Source organism: Nelumbo lutea, chromosome 4 (assembly GCF_056320005.1).
Source record: "Nelumbo lutea isolate HS-2025 chromosome 4, American lotus-T2T, whole genome shotgun sequence".
NCBI lineage: Eukaryota > Viridiplantae > Streptophyta > Magnoliopsida > Proteales > Nelumbonaceae > Nelumbo > Nelumbo lutea.
Genome location: NC_142687.1, coordinates 15,352,560 through 15,364,842, shown reverse-complemented (window position 1 = coordinate 15,364,842; position 12,283 = coordinate 15,352,560). Strand labels below are relative to the sequence as shown.

Sequence of the window (12,283 nt, the reverse complement as noted above, 5' to 3'; positions counted from 1 at the left end):
GCGCTAGATGGACAGTTTAACTACTGGTAACCCTTCTACTTCATTTGCGTCTACATCAGGTAATACAGCCTCTGCCTTCCATGTATCCATTGCCATTGATTCCCCCTGGATCATTGACTCGGGGGCCTCTAGTCACATGACTGGTAAGCCAAATCTATTCCAATCTTATAACCTTTTGTTAGGAAGGGATAAAGTGAGACTTGTAGAAGACTTGTAGATGGATCATTCTCCTCCATTGCAGGCCAAGGATCAATATTCCTCCCTCATGGACTTAACTTGAAGAATGTTTTGCATGTTCCTTAGCTTCCCATTAATCTTCTGTCTATTAGTAGTATCAAACTCATTAAACTGCAGTGTAACCTTTTTTCCTGATTCATGTGTTTTCTAGAATCTAACTTCTGGGAGGACGATTGGTAGAGGAAGCTTAGTGGATGGTCTTTACACTCTCGACAACTTGAACTATCTAATTGGATTGTCTTCGAGCTAATCACATTAAGAGTGGTTAAAACACTTAGATCTAGATCAGTCTAGTCGGACTAGACCAGATTGGTTCAGTCAATGGCAGATTGACTTGGACCGACCCATATTATGTTTGTGCACCGGTTTGGGACTGAACCAACTAGCTCAAAGCGGGTCAAAAGAAGTAAATCAAACCGCCTTGGATTCGGGTTGGGTTGTACAAATATGAGCCGGGCTGGACGATCCAAACCAGGCAAAGCAAGTGGGCGGATTTTGGGTCGGACCGGGCTGGCTCTGGACTGAGCCATCCCGCTCGTCACATTTTCAAATTCGGGTCGACTCGGATCGGCTTGCACTGGGGGGTCGAGTTTGGTTTGGGCTGGCCGACCCAAATGGCCCAAGTTGAGCTGGTTTGGACTCGGGTCAAGTTGATTTGGATTTATGTTGATTTGGGTGAAGTGTGTTGATTCGAGACAAAACTAAATTTAGTCAATAATTAATAGAAAATTAATGCATTAATTAAAAATTATTTCATTTGAATGAAGAAAATAAAAAAAAAGGCTAAAGAATTAATGCTTTAGTGGTTAACCTAATGGTTACCCACATTTTCTTTGGAAGAGCAATTGTGAAGAATAGAGGTAGCCTTTTGTTGTTGGTTGAAGCTATGGAGTTTAAGCCAGCGACAACCTGGGGAAGAGAACTGGAGTTCAAAGCCAAAAAGTATTTGTTTGAAGCTTGTAGAAACAAGGGACAGGTGTGCCAAGATCAGGGAAGAGAAAAAACAACTATTTTTCTTTGCAGAGATGTAGTGATTTGGGTGAAGGTTTTGTGGATGGAGTTATTTACAACAAGAAAGAAGTTGGATGGAAAGGTCAGTTGAATATGGAAAGGAAGAACTTTATAGCTGAACTAAGAAATAACAGAAAGGGGTGGTTTGCAGTGATAACATAATGTTTTGGGGAAGGTAATAGGAAGTTTGTGTGTATCCCAGAAGGAAATAGGAAGACAGGTTGGAATTGTTTTGTAGAAAAACTATAGGAATACTTGGTATTGACGGAGATAAATGAAAAGGTTCAGCAAAAGACTTTAACGGAGAAAGCAGAGTTGGGGGAGAGTGAGAGTTATATGGTAGGCAAGGGATTAGTTGCTTGCTCTGTTAAATTAAGTTGGAGTTGGAAGTAGATAAACGGAAATGGAAGAACAGATTTGTGTTGATAGCTAGAAAAAAGATTGATGATTGGCAGCTCATTGCAGAGGAAATAGTGAAGACTTTTAGCATTAAAAAAACTGTTCTTGTGGTGCCATTTAGTGAAAACAGAGCCATTCTCGACATAGGGGAGGCGAAGATAGAACTTTCTTCTATCGAAACCCAGGAAGGGTTTATCGTCATCGAAGAATGGTGTATGTCTTGTAATGAGCGAGATATTACAATAGGTTATTTCAACATTAAGCTTGTTGGAGTGCCATTCAACTTCTGGAATAAGTCAATAGTTGAGAAAATAGTCCAACACGTTGGGTGGCTTGATGGAGGACTGCAGCTTCAGTGACATGACGACGATCAAAGTAAGAATCCGTTGGATCAAGTTGGAGGAGGTGCCCTGCTTGGTGACTATCTTCTTGAAGGAACTATGTAGGAAGATTTGGGTACTGATGGAAGTGGAAGCGTTTTTGTGGAGGAGTCGTTCGAAGGTGATGTGGAGGAAGGAAGCACACGTGACAAAAATTTAGTGGGAGGAGAAGGAAAGGAAGAGGGAGAACTTTTTTGGGAAGAGGAAGAGTTGTGTCCCAAGGAATTATTGGGCGGCCACCTTGAAAGAGAAAAGAATTAAAAAAATATTTAGTTTAAAAGTCAAGTGGTCAGGAAGTTGGGGCTGATGTGGGTCAGCAATAAAAGCATTATTGTTTAAACCGGGCCCAGGATTTTCGAGCCTCTGGGTCGAACTAGGGGGAGGGTGCATGTGACTCTAAATTTGAGCTGTCAATTAATGCACATGTGGCCTGTCAAAGATCCTTTGCGGAGGTGACAGCTGGAAGAGCGGGTAAAACGACATTGAAGTTTAAATCATCAGCTAAAGTGATTTTATCACGTCCAGGAAGTAAGTCATATGAAACAAACAAGGTAGACAGATTGGTCATATGGTCAGAAGCACCTAAGTCAATAATCCAAGGGATCTTGAGATTCCCTGAAGTGGTAGCACGATTGGCAGAAGCCCTTATACCTGAATGAGCAAATGCTGAAGCAATAGAATTTCCTGAAGGGTGGGAAGGAGAGGTCACATCACTCAACTGACTGATCATCTTCCCAAACTTTTCATATTCTGCTCTCATGGCTGCCAACTATGCAGAAGCAGACATCTCTTCACTATCTGGCTCGGCAACTACACTTGCACTTCCTGATCTTTTACTATCATGTTTTTTCTGAAACCGAATGGGAACAAGATTAGGATGTAATTTCCAGCACTTGTCTTTGGTGTGCTTTGGCTTCTTGCTGTACTCACATATAACTTCTTTCTTTCCTGTGCCACCAGAAGTTCCAACATTCCCTTTCGGTTTAATCCCCATATTGGCAAAGTGATCATTAATATCAGCCCCTTGAACCTGGATAGCCCTTCTTCTCTCTTCACTACTCACCAATGCATAAGCTTGTGACAAAGAGACATACTCCTTGGAAAGAATATTTTGTTTTGTGATGTCATATTCTGGGTTTAGTCCAGTTAAGAACTCAAATACCTTGTTCCTTTCAACCAATTTTCTGTAGGTTTCTGCATCATTGGTGGTGTCCCAAGTTACAGCTTCTATTAGGTCAATCTCTTGCCATAGGGACTTCAGGGTTGAGAAATATACAGCAAGAGGTTTCTCCCCTTGCCTTAAATTCTTTACATCACTTCTCAATTTATATGCCCGAGCCACATTGAGTTTTTGGGAATAGGTTTCTGCAACACTATCCCAAATTTCTTTTGCTGAATTCATCCATTAGGTAATGTTGACTGATTTGTGGCTGTATTGAGTTCACAAGCCACTCAATGACAGTGTAATTTTCTTGCATCCACATCTCATAGGATGGATCATCTTCAGGGGGAGCCTTCTTACTCTTAGAAATGAATCCCTACTTTCCTCTACTACATACATGAATCTTTACTGATTGTGACCATGCCAGATAATTAGTTCCATCTAGTTTAACTGTGGTCACAGTCAATAAGGAATCACTTGGAGTCCTCTGAACTAGTCCATATTCAGCACCACTTTTGTTTTCAAACTCTGAGGAGTACATCATGTAAACACTCCAAATATGATTTCAGATGACTTCTACGAGTATACTAAATAAGGACAAACAATAACAGAGTTCAGCCGACCACAAGAAGGCAACACACTGAGCTCGGCCGACCACAAGAAGGCAACACACTGAGTTCAACCTTCAAGAAGTAAACAGAAACTTCTAGGCACTCAGCCGAAGTACCTTTTCAAGTTTGGACTTCAAGGTAGATACCACTTGGTATTGCTGAAATAGCCCTTTTTACAAACACAGTGTGGGCAATAGAGACAACCCCACCTTCAAAAAGAAAAACAGACCTCAAGAACAGTTCGTACAGCCCCCCAAAAATAGCCAAGTATAAGTAACAATCCACAGCCTTGTTACAAGGTTGTTTCGACAGTTTTAACAGTCCAAGAAGGAGTGAAAAACAGCCAAGAAATTTCTGGGTTAAACCAGATTCAGTGGCAGCCGAAGGTAGTACAAAACAACCAGAGTTTTTGGACACTTCAACAATCCAAACACATTCGAAAGCAATACAAAACAACCAGAAGAAAACTGAACCCTGAAATTTGAGTACAACTTACAGTTTCGAACTTCAAACCAGAACCGAGCTGTTCCCCTTCCCCTTTTTTCTTTTCTCTGATTCTTCCTGGCCACCGAACCACTTCTCCAAGAGATTCGAGTCTTGTGCACTTCCAATGACCTCCAAGAATCAGGCAACATGAGTTAAGCTTCCAGCCCTAGGATATTGAAGTTCAGGTATGCTTTGATACCATGAAGAAAATTGAAGAGAGGAGGGTTGAGAGTTTGGCAATGAGGGTCTGAGAAGAGAGTTTCGAACATCCACTCTCTCAGCACCCTAACACTATTTTATTGAGATATATTTGAATAATTACAAGGAGGCCCTTAGTTGGGCAAGAATTTGCAAAGAACTTAATATTGACAAGATGGGCTAGAATAAGGCCCATTACAGAAAAGAAACATAAAAAACAAGAAAGAATAAACACCCTATGGGCCATTCGACCCATCTTCTCTACAAGAATAATGAAAATATAGTAAACCACCTTGTGGCTGCTCAGAGGCTAAATCAGGAGGAGAAAGAAGAGCCAGGAGGTAAGAGAAGAGTGAGAAGGAAGAATGGAAGAAGCAAGGTATACTTGAGGAAAAAAGGAAAGCAAAGAAGAAGAAAGCGAAGCGAGTTAGAGAAGCTTAAGTGTGGAATAACTTATGAAAAGAAGGAAGAGGGTAGCCTGAAAAGGAAAAGAGGAGAATATTATGCAACCATCGATAAGGGGTCATAAACAGGTTGAAATGAAGATAGTTAATTGGAATGTAAGAGGCCTAGGAAGTGCCAAAAAGAGGAGGATAATCAGGAATACTTTCAGAAAAGAGTGACCAGATATGATATTGATTCAAGAAACCAAAATTTTAGAGCCAAATAGGTGGATAAGAAGCATTTGGGAGCTAGGGGTCTAAGCTGGTTGTATGCCCTATCATGGGGAGCCTTAGGAGGGATTTTGACCATTTGGGGAAATGAGGAAATGGAATGTGTGGAGGAATTGATTGGTAGATATTCAGTCTCCTTAAAAATTAGAAGACTATTGGATGGAAGGGAATGGGTGGTAACAAATGTATATGGTCCTAACTCCTATAGAGACAGGGAGGCTTTTTGGGAGGAATTATGTGCTATTAGGGGAATCTGGGAGTCACCATGGTGTGTGGGAGGTGATTTCAATGTCATTAGATTTTTGGGAGAAACAAACAATCCGAACCGAGGAATCATTACCAGCATGAGGAGGCTTAATAACTTAACTGATTCTCTTGAATTGAGTGAACCTCCGATGCTAAGGGTGGACTATACTTGGTCAAAATTTCAATCCCCCAACCTGTTCCAAACTGGATAGGTTTCTCATTACTCCCGATTGGGAAGAATTGTAGGGCTCAATAGTAGTGAAAGAGCTACCTAGGGTTACTTTAGACCATTGCCCCATTTCCATTGAGAAGGAAAGTCCAAGAGGAGGCCCTACTCCATTCAAGTTTGAAAATATGTGGTTTGAGGATCACTCATTTAAAACCAGATTGAAGGAGTGGTGGCAGGAACCCAGGCCTTTGGGGGTATGAAAATGGAAAGCTTTGCATGGAAATTGAAGAGGATAAAAGGGAAAATAAAAGAGTGGAATAAAGAGCATTTTGGGAGGGTAGAGGAAATAAAAGATAACATAGTGAGGAAGATTGAGGAGCTAGACAAGAAAGAGGCTATCAGAATGTTATGAGAAGAAGAGAGAGAGGATCGGTGGAAAATCATACAAGGATTGGAAGAGATATTAAGAAATGAGGAAATATGTTGGAGACAGAAGTCAAGGTATCATTGGATTGCTGAAGGAGATGGTAACACTAAGTTTTTCCATGCAATTGCAAATGGAAGAAGAAAGAAAAACTTAATCTTTAGTGTTGAGGAGGGGGGTCAGAAAGTAAGAGAAAGCTAGGAGATCACAAGGATCTTTGTAAACCATTTCAAGGAAATTCTCACAAGTTCAAGCAGGGTGACAACAGAGCTACCAAAAATGGAAGGGGATAGGATCTCAGAAGAGCATTCCTTGTTTTTAGAAAGGAATTTTACTTTGGAAGAAATCAAGGATGCAATCTTCTCCATGGAAAGATCAAAAGCTCCCAGGCCGAATGGATTTTCGATGGCCTTCTATCAAGAATGTTGGGATTGGATGAAAACTTATATTTTGGAAGTGTTCAATGAATTCTTTCTCAAAGGAGAGGTGCCTTGGGGGGTGAATGCCACTTTTATCACTTTAATCCCGAAGAAGAGAGAAGCCAAAACCCCTAAAGATTATAGGCCAATTAGTCTTATTGGGAGTGTATATAAAATTATTGCAAAGGTTCTCTCAGAAAGAATCACGAAAGTGCTACCATCGATCATCTCACCTTTCCAAGGTGCCGTTGTGGAAGGAAGGCAGATTGTGGATCAAATTTTAGTGGCCAATGAGTGTGTTGCAGAAAAAAGAAAGGGTAGAGGAAAAGGGTTGGTGTGTAAAGTGGACCTAGAGAAAGCCTATGATATGGTTAATTGGGAAGTTCTTCAAATGTTAAAGGTTGGGCTTTGGAACCAAATGGAGATCTTGGATTAGAGGATGCCTAAGTTATGTCCATTACTCAATTCTTCTAAATGGTGTAGTGAAGGGTTTCTTTCTGGCTGAGAGAGGAATTAGGCAAGGAGACCCTTTATCCCCTTTTCTCCTCAGTATAGTTGCTGAGGTGTTAAGCAGAATGGTGGCGAATGCTGATTCCCAAGGACTGTTCAGAGGGTGGAGGATAGGTAGAAATCAAGTGGTTGTTACCCACCTCCACTTTGCAGATGACACAATATTCTTTTGTGAGGGTGGGAATGAGGAAGGAGTGGTAAACCTAAAATTACTAGTGGTGCGAGATTAGAAGTTGGCCAATGAGCTACTTGGGGTAACCTTTAGGAGGCAATCCTAGGCCAGAAGGTTTTTGGAAGCTAGTCATTGAAAGATTTGCTAGGAAGCTAGCTCTGTGGAAGATGAATTATATCTCTCTAGGTGGAAGGATAACCTTGATTAGAGCCACTTTGACAAACCTCCCTATTTATTTCCTTTCAACCTTTAGAATACCCTGTAGAGTAGCAAGGAATTTAGAGAAATGCATGAGAGGTTTCCTATAGGACCTAGGAGAGGAGAGGAAGGTCCACTTGATTAATTGGGACCAAGTTAGAAAGCCCAAGGATCAAGGAGGTCTGAGATAGGAAATATTTCACTTAGGAACTCAGTTTTATTAAGAGAATGGTTGTGGAGATTCCCTTTTGAGAGAGACAGGTTGTGGCACAAAGTCATTGAGAGTACTCATGGTTTGGATGGAAATGGTTGGGATGCAAAAATTGCCCCTCATGTTTCTTTAGCTTCTCCTTGGAAAGCAATTTATGAAATTTACCTGACATTCCTTAATTCCATTCGACTTGGTGTGGGCTAGGGTAATAAAGTTTGTTTATGGGAAGACCTTTGGGTGGGAGATAGTCCACTTAAGGACCTTTTTCCTGACCTCTACACTTTGTCAAATTTCAAAAGGGAAACAATAAAAAATTTGGGAAATCCTAGTCCAAATGGGGTTAATTGGAATCTAGGTTTCAAAAGGGGCCTCAGGGAAAATGAATGCGACTCTTTAGTTCAATTGCTGGACCTAATAGGACAAGTTCATTTGGACCCATCCTTGGAAGACTCCAGAATATGGAAAAGCTCCTCAGGTGGCCTCTTCTCTTGTTCTTCGTTCTTTAGTGTTCTTGCTTCACCTAGCATCCCATTGGGGATTTCTCTGTGAAAGAAATCTGGAGTAAGCCTATTCCCCTAAAAATTCAAGCTTTCTGTTGGGAAATCTTCCTTGGCAAGGTAAATACTTGTGATATGCTACAGAGAAGAAGGCCTTATGTATGCCTTTCTCCTCACATGTACTCTCTTTGTATGGAAAGTGGTGAGTCCCTGGCACACCTATTATTGTCTTTCTCCTTTGTGCATCACATTTGGGAATTTTTTTGTACTCTCTTTGGTTGCAGGTGGGTTTCCCCTCAAGATGTGGCAGGATTCTTCAATCAGGATTTTTTGAGTCAACCAAAGAAAAGAGGGAAGGTTATATGCAAAGCTACAAAGGCAGCTATTTGCTGGGTGATTTGGGAAGAAAGGAATAACAGAATATTTTTGGACAGAAGTAGAACAATGGAGGAGGTAATTGACACCATTAAAGTTAGAGTAGCTCACTGGGTAAGATCTATGCATATCTTTCAAGATTTCTCGATCATAGACATTATAAGATCTTGGACAGAAGTAGCACAATCCTCAAGAGTAAAGGAGAAAGTAAGGATGGAATGGAAACCTCCAGATGGTAATATGCTTAAACTGAATTTTGACAGAAGCTCTTTTGGAAATCCAGGACTGTTAGGTATTGGGGGAGTATTCAGAAATTCTGAAAGGAGAATATTAGCTTTGTTCTCTGGACCGATTGGCATGGGCAGCTCTATAAAAGCTGAGTTAATGGCATTGCTACAAGGGCTGAAGATAGCTAAGCAACTGGGAACAAGGCACATTGAGGTTGAAGGGGATTCCAAGGTGATACTTTCTTGGGCTAAAAACAATAGAAGTATTCCGTGGACCTTCAAACAAGTGATAAGGGAAGTGGACAAGGTTGCAAGGGAGGTAGAGGCTGAATTCAAATGGTTTAGAAGGAGCGCAAATGGGCTAGCTGATTATCTTGCTAAACAAGGGGCTTTGAGGCAACAATTGTTTTGGGCTGCAATGTAAAGTGGGACAGAAATTTGTAATAGTGTGGGAGCTTTAATCCTATACACAAAGCTGTAAAACCTTATTTTAACCCTAATTTCAATTAAATTTCTCTTTTGCTGATAAAAAAAAAAAACCCAATGGTTACCCCCAACCCAACCCATTTAAATTGACCCAATGGGTGATCAACCCATTTCCAACCCACCAAATAAATGGGCAGGAGTGGGTTCAGTGGGTTGGGTGGTAAATTGCCACCCCTATATAGAACCATGCAGTAAATATGGAAGAGGCTTTCTTTCACAGAACTCTCAAACCTTCATGAAATCTTCCAAGAGGATGCCTGTTGAATTCTAATACTTCATATGGTCAAACAATACTGACCCTAAATCCAAAGTCCAAACAAAACACTAATGAATCTTGAACTTGAAGACTTGAAAAATGAATTTTTCTGGTTTTCACGGAAAAATTTTAAGATGAAATTGAAATCAACCCAAATAGGCTTTTATTTGTCACAAAAGGAACCTTAAAATTGAGATTTATAAAAAGCCCAAATCAGTTTTCCAGTTGCATGTAACTGTCGTACAGACATCATCTTTGGCTTGGGTGATGTCATCATGTCAATAGGCCTCTATCTGTGCAGTGATCAACAAGAACCAAAAGCAAGAGCCTGTTGCTCTGATATGACATTGAAATAGAAGAGATAAGAAAGAGAAGGAAGGAGAATGGTAAGAAAGAAAATGGTAATACTTAAGTGAAATGAAGAGGAAGAGAAAGAGAAGGACAAGAGAGAGAAGATAGAGTTATTAGTGTACAAAAAAAATACTCTGGCAATTGGCCCTTTCATTATATTTTGTAATGGTAAATAAAATGACAAAACTACCCCTATAAGGTATTAAGGTTACTTGTGCTGTTGTCACCTCAGTTATGATTGTTATTATGCCTACCATGGTATTAATTAGGAAACTTTTACTTAGGATTTTTATTGTTTTGTACATTTTTTTCACCTTGAAGTCTTTAAATTATAGAATCATTATTAGGAGCATGTATATACCACAAACAGTATCTTTACCAACAAGTTTGTTCTTATGATTTTCTTTTTTGTCAAGCTTTGGAATTTTGAATAAACTTGATTATTGTAAACTAACATGTGTTTTATATGTTTTCTTTTTTCACCTTTACCACTTTTTTTCAGCTACCACGGTTATACAATGTGTACCGGCAAATGGGGATTGTTACATCATTTCAGAATATCTTGGATAATGTGTTCATTCCACTCTTTGAAGTCACAGTTGATCCAAATTCTCATCCCCAGCTCCATGTTTTTCTAATGCAGGTTTTTTTATCTGTTCGAGTTCTTTTTTCCTTTTTCCACAAGAGTCTCAAATACTAGAGTAGCTATTCTTTTCTTCCAAATGGTGTTTAGATGTTTCTTCAATTATCATTGTTTCAGGAGGTTTTCTGCTTTACATTTGGCTGCATATCCACATGAACATTTGTAAACAACTGTATCCATGGAGGTTTTTGATCATTTAACTTGAGCAGAACTGCACCAAACTATGCTCCCAAAATTTTGGGATTGGTAATTCTTAGAAATTTTACTCCTAAAATTTGGGATTTAGAGTTATTAGAAATTTAGAACTCCTATAGTCCTATTCATTCTCCTTGCAGATAAATAAAAAGGCCCATTGACACACAGAATTAGTTGATTTTGGCACACCTCATTTTTTTCTTAACAGAATGCATCCTGTAATTGGGAAAATCCAGTAGAGGGGTGCTTTTTTTCTTTAAGAAGAGTGTTTTGGACTAATAATTAGGGATGTGCTTTGTTTATGAATAATAGGATCCCACCTCACAAAATAATAGCTTGTTTAAGTGAAAATAGATATCCTTTCACCATAATCATATAGTTTAGTTCTAGCTACTACCATTGTTTTTGACCTTTCTTTTTCTAGATGATAATATAAAACTTGTTTAGTAAGACTGCAGTCAGTCCTAGTTTAGATGTGAAATAAACAAGGAAGAATGCAGAGAAGAAGAGAAGGAGAAAAGAGAGCACGAAGAGGAGAAAAATTCAAAGAAGAGTGGGTCATGACTGAGGTTGTCGCCCCACTCAACTATTTATATTAATGATTTAAAACAGGGTAAAAAACCAGAATTATCTCTACTGCTTACATAAGCTAAAAGATAACAGAAAATAACTACCAACCAATCCAGCTAACATACTAACAGCAACATAAACAACATAAACAGACATGCAGCAGTGGGGACCACATTATTGTTCTACATCTCTACAATAAAAGCAAACTGTAATTATAATCTATTTAGTTCACACATTTATCCATTCCCAAGTCTTGTTACTTTTCTTTTTTTTGATAGGTAATGGCAATTTTATTAATTAAAACAACACAGGTTACATATAACAAACTCCCTGCAAAGAGGTGCAAGGTGCAGCTTCTAAACTATATCGTAAGTCTTGCTATTTTTCTCTTTCTATCCAACATGTTATCATGGCACAAATCACTAGAAACAGTGATTTTGCTCCTATCCCTTCATTGGTTATCACTATTCATTTAGACAAGCTTTAAATGGGTAAGTTGATGTGTAGAAAATTCAAGTAGTTTTTCTTTCAAATAGTAGAGGAGATAAGTTCTCTGGCTTGTCATGGAGACTTGGGATCAAATCCTGTTGCCATCAGCGTTGGGTTGGGGGGGGGACTCCTTTTGCCTTGTTTTCTAGGACCATGAGTTCACCCTATTGGTGAACTTTTAGTAATCATGAAAAGCTTAAATCATTTTTTATATTTGTCAGGACTGAATATTGGGGATGGTTTTAAGATTCTCTTTTGGGATGCTAATTGTTGGGGGCTCTGAAAATTTAGTAAGCATTATCCAAAACTTTACCAAAGGTCTTTGCTTGAGTGGAAGACCTATCCATGAGTTTTATAATAATGTATGGTTTTTTTTTCTCCTTTGAGAGTTCGAAGATTTCACTTTTTCCTCTTCAGAGAGATGAAATTATTTTCAAACAGGAGCTGAAAGGAAATTTCTCGGTAAGATCCATTTAAGGAACTCAACATGTATAAAGTAAAACCTTGAACCTGGGGTTGGCCATCCGCAAAAAAATAGAAAGGTAGCTGGTTGTTTTGTCATTTCATTCTAGGAAACTCCAAGGGTCTGATTTTGTTCACTTTTGGAGGCAATGAGAGCATAGTTTATATGATTTCTTATTTGGTGTATAGGTTTTTTTTTTTTTTTTGAAATGTAAGGTAAGAAAT

The 12,283-nt window shown here is 39.2% G+C and overlaps 1 protein-coding gene across 5 annotated transcripts in view; it reads left to right on the top strand.

Moving 5' to 3' along the window:
• Positions 1-12,283, top strand: part of LOC148854124 (putative AMP deaminase) — a 46,833-nt gene that overhangs the window by 13,991 nt on the left and 20,559 nt on the right. For all 5 annotated transcript variants that reach the window (XR_016112794.1, XR_016112793.1, XM_088983857.1 and 2 more), the window contains exon 12: positions 10,202-10,342. Coding sequence is in view for 3 of the 5 variants with exons in the window: in XM_088983857.1 (XP_088839983.1) it covers positions 10,202-10,342 (141 nt within the window). In the remaining 2 variants the exon portion in view is untranslated. The remainder of the gene's footprint in view (positions 1-10,201; positions 10,343-12,283) is intronic.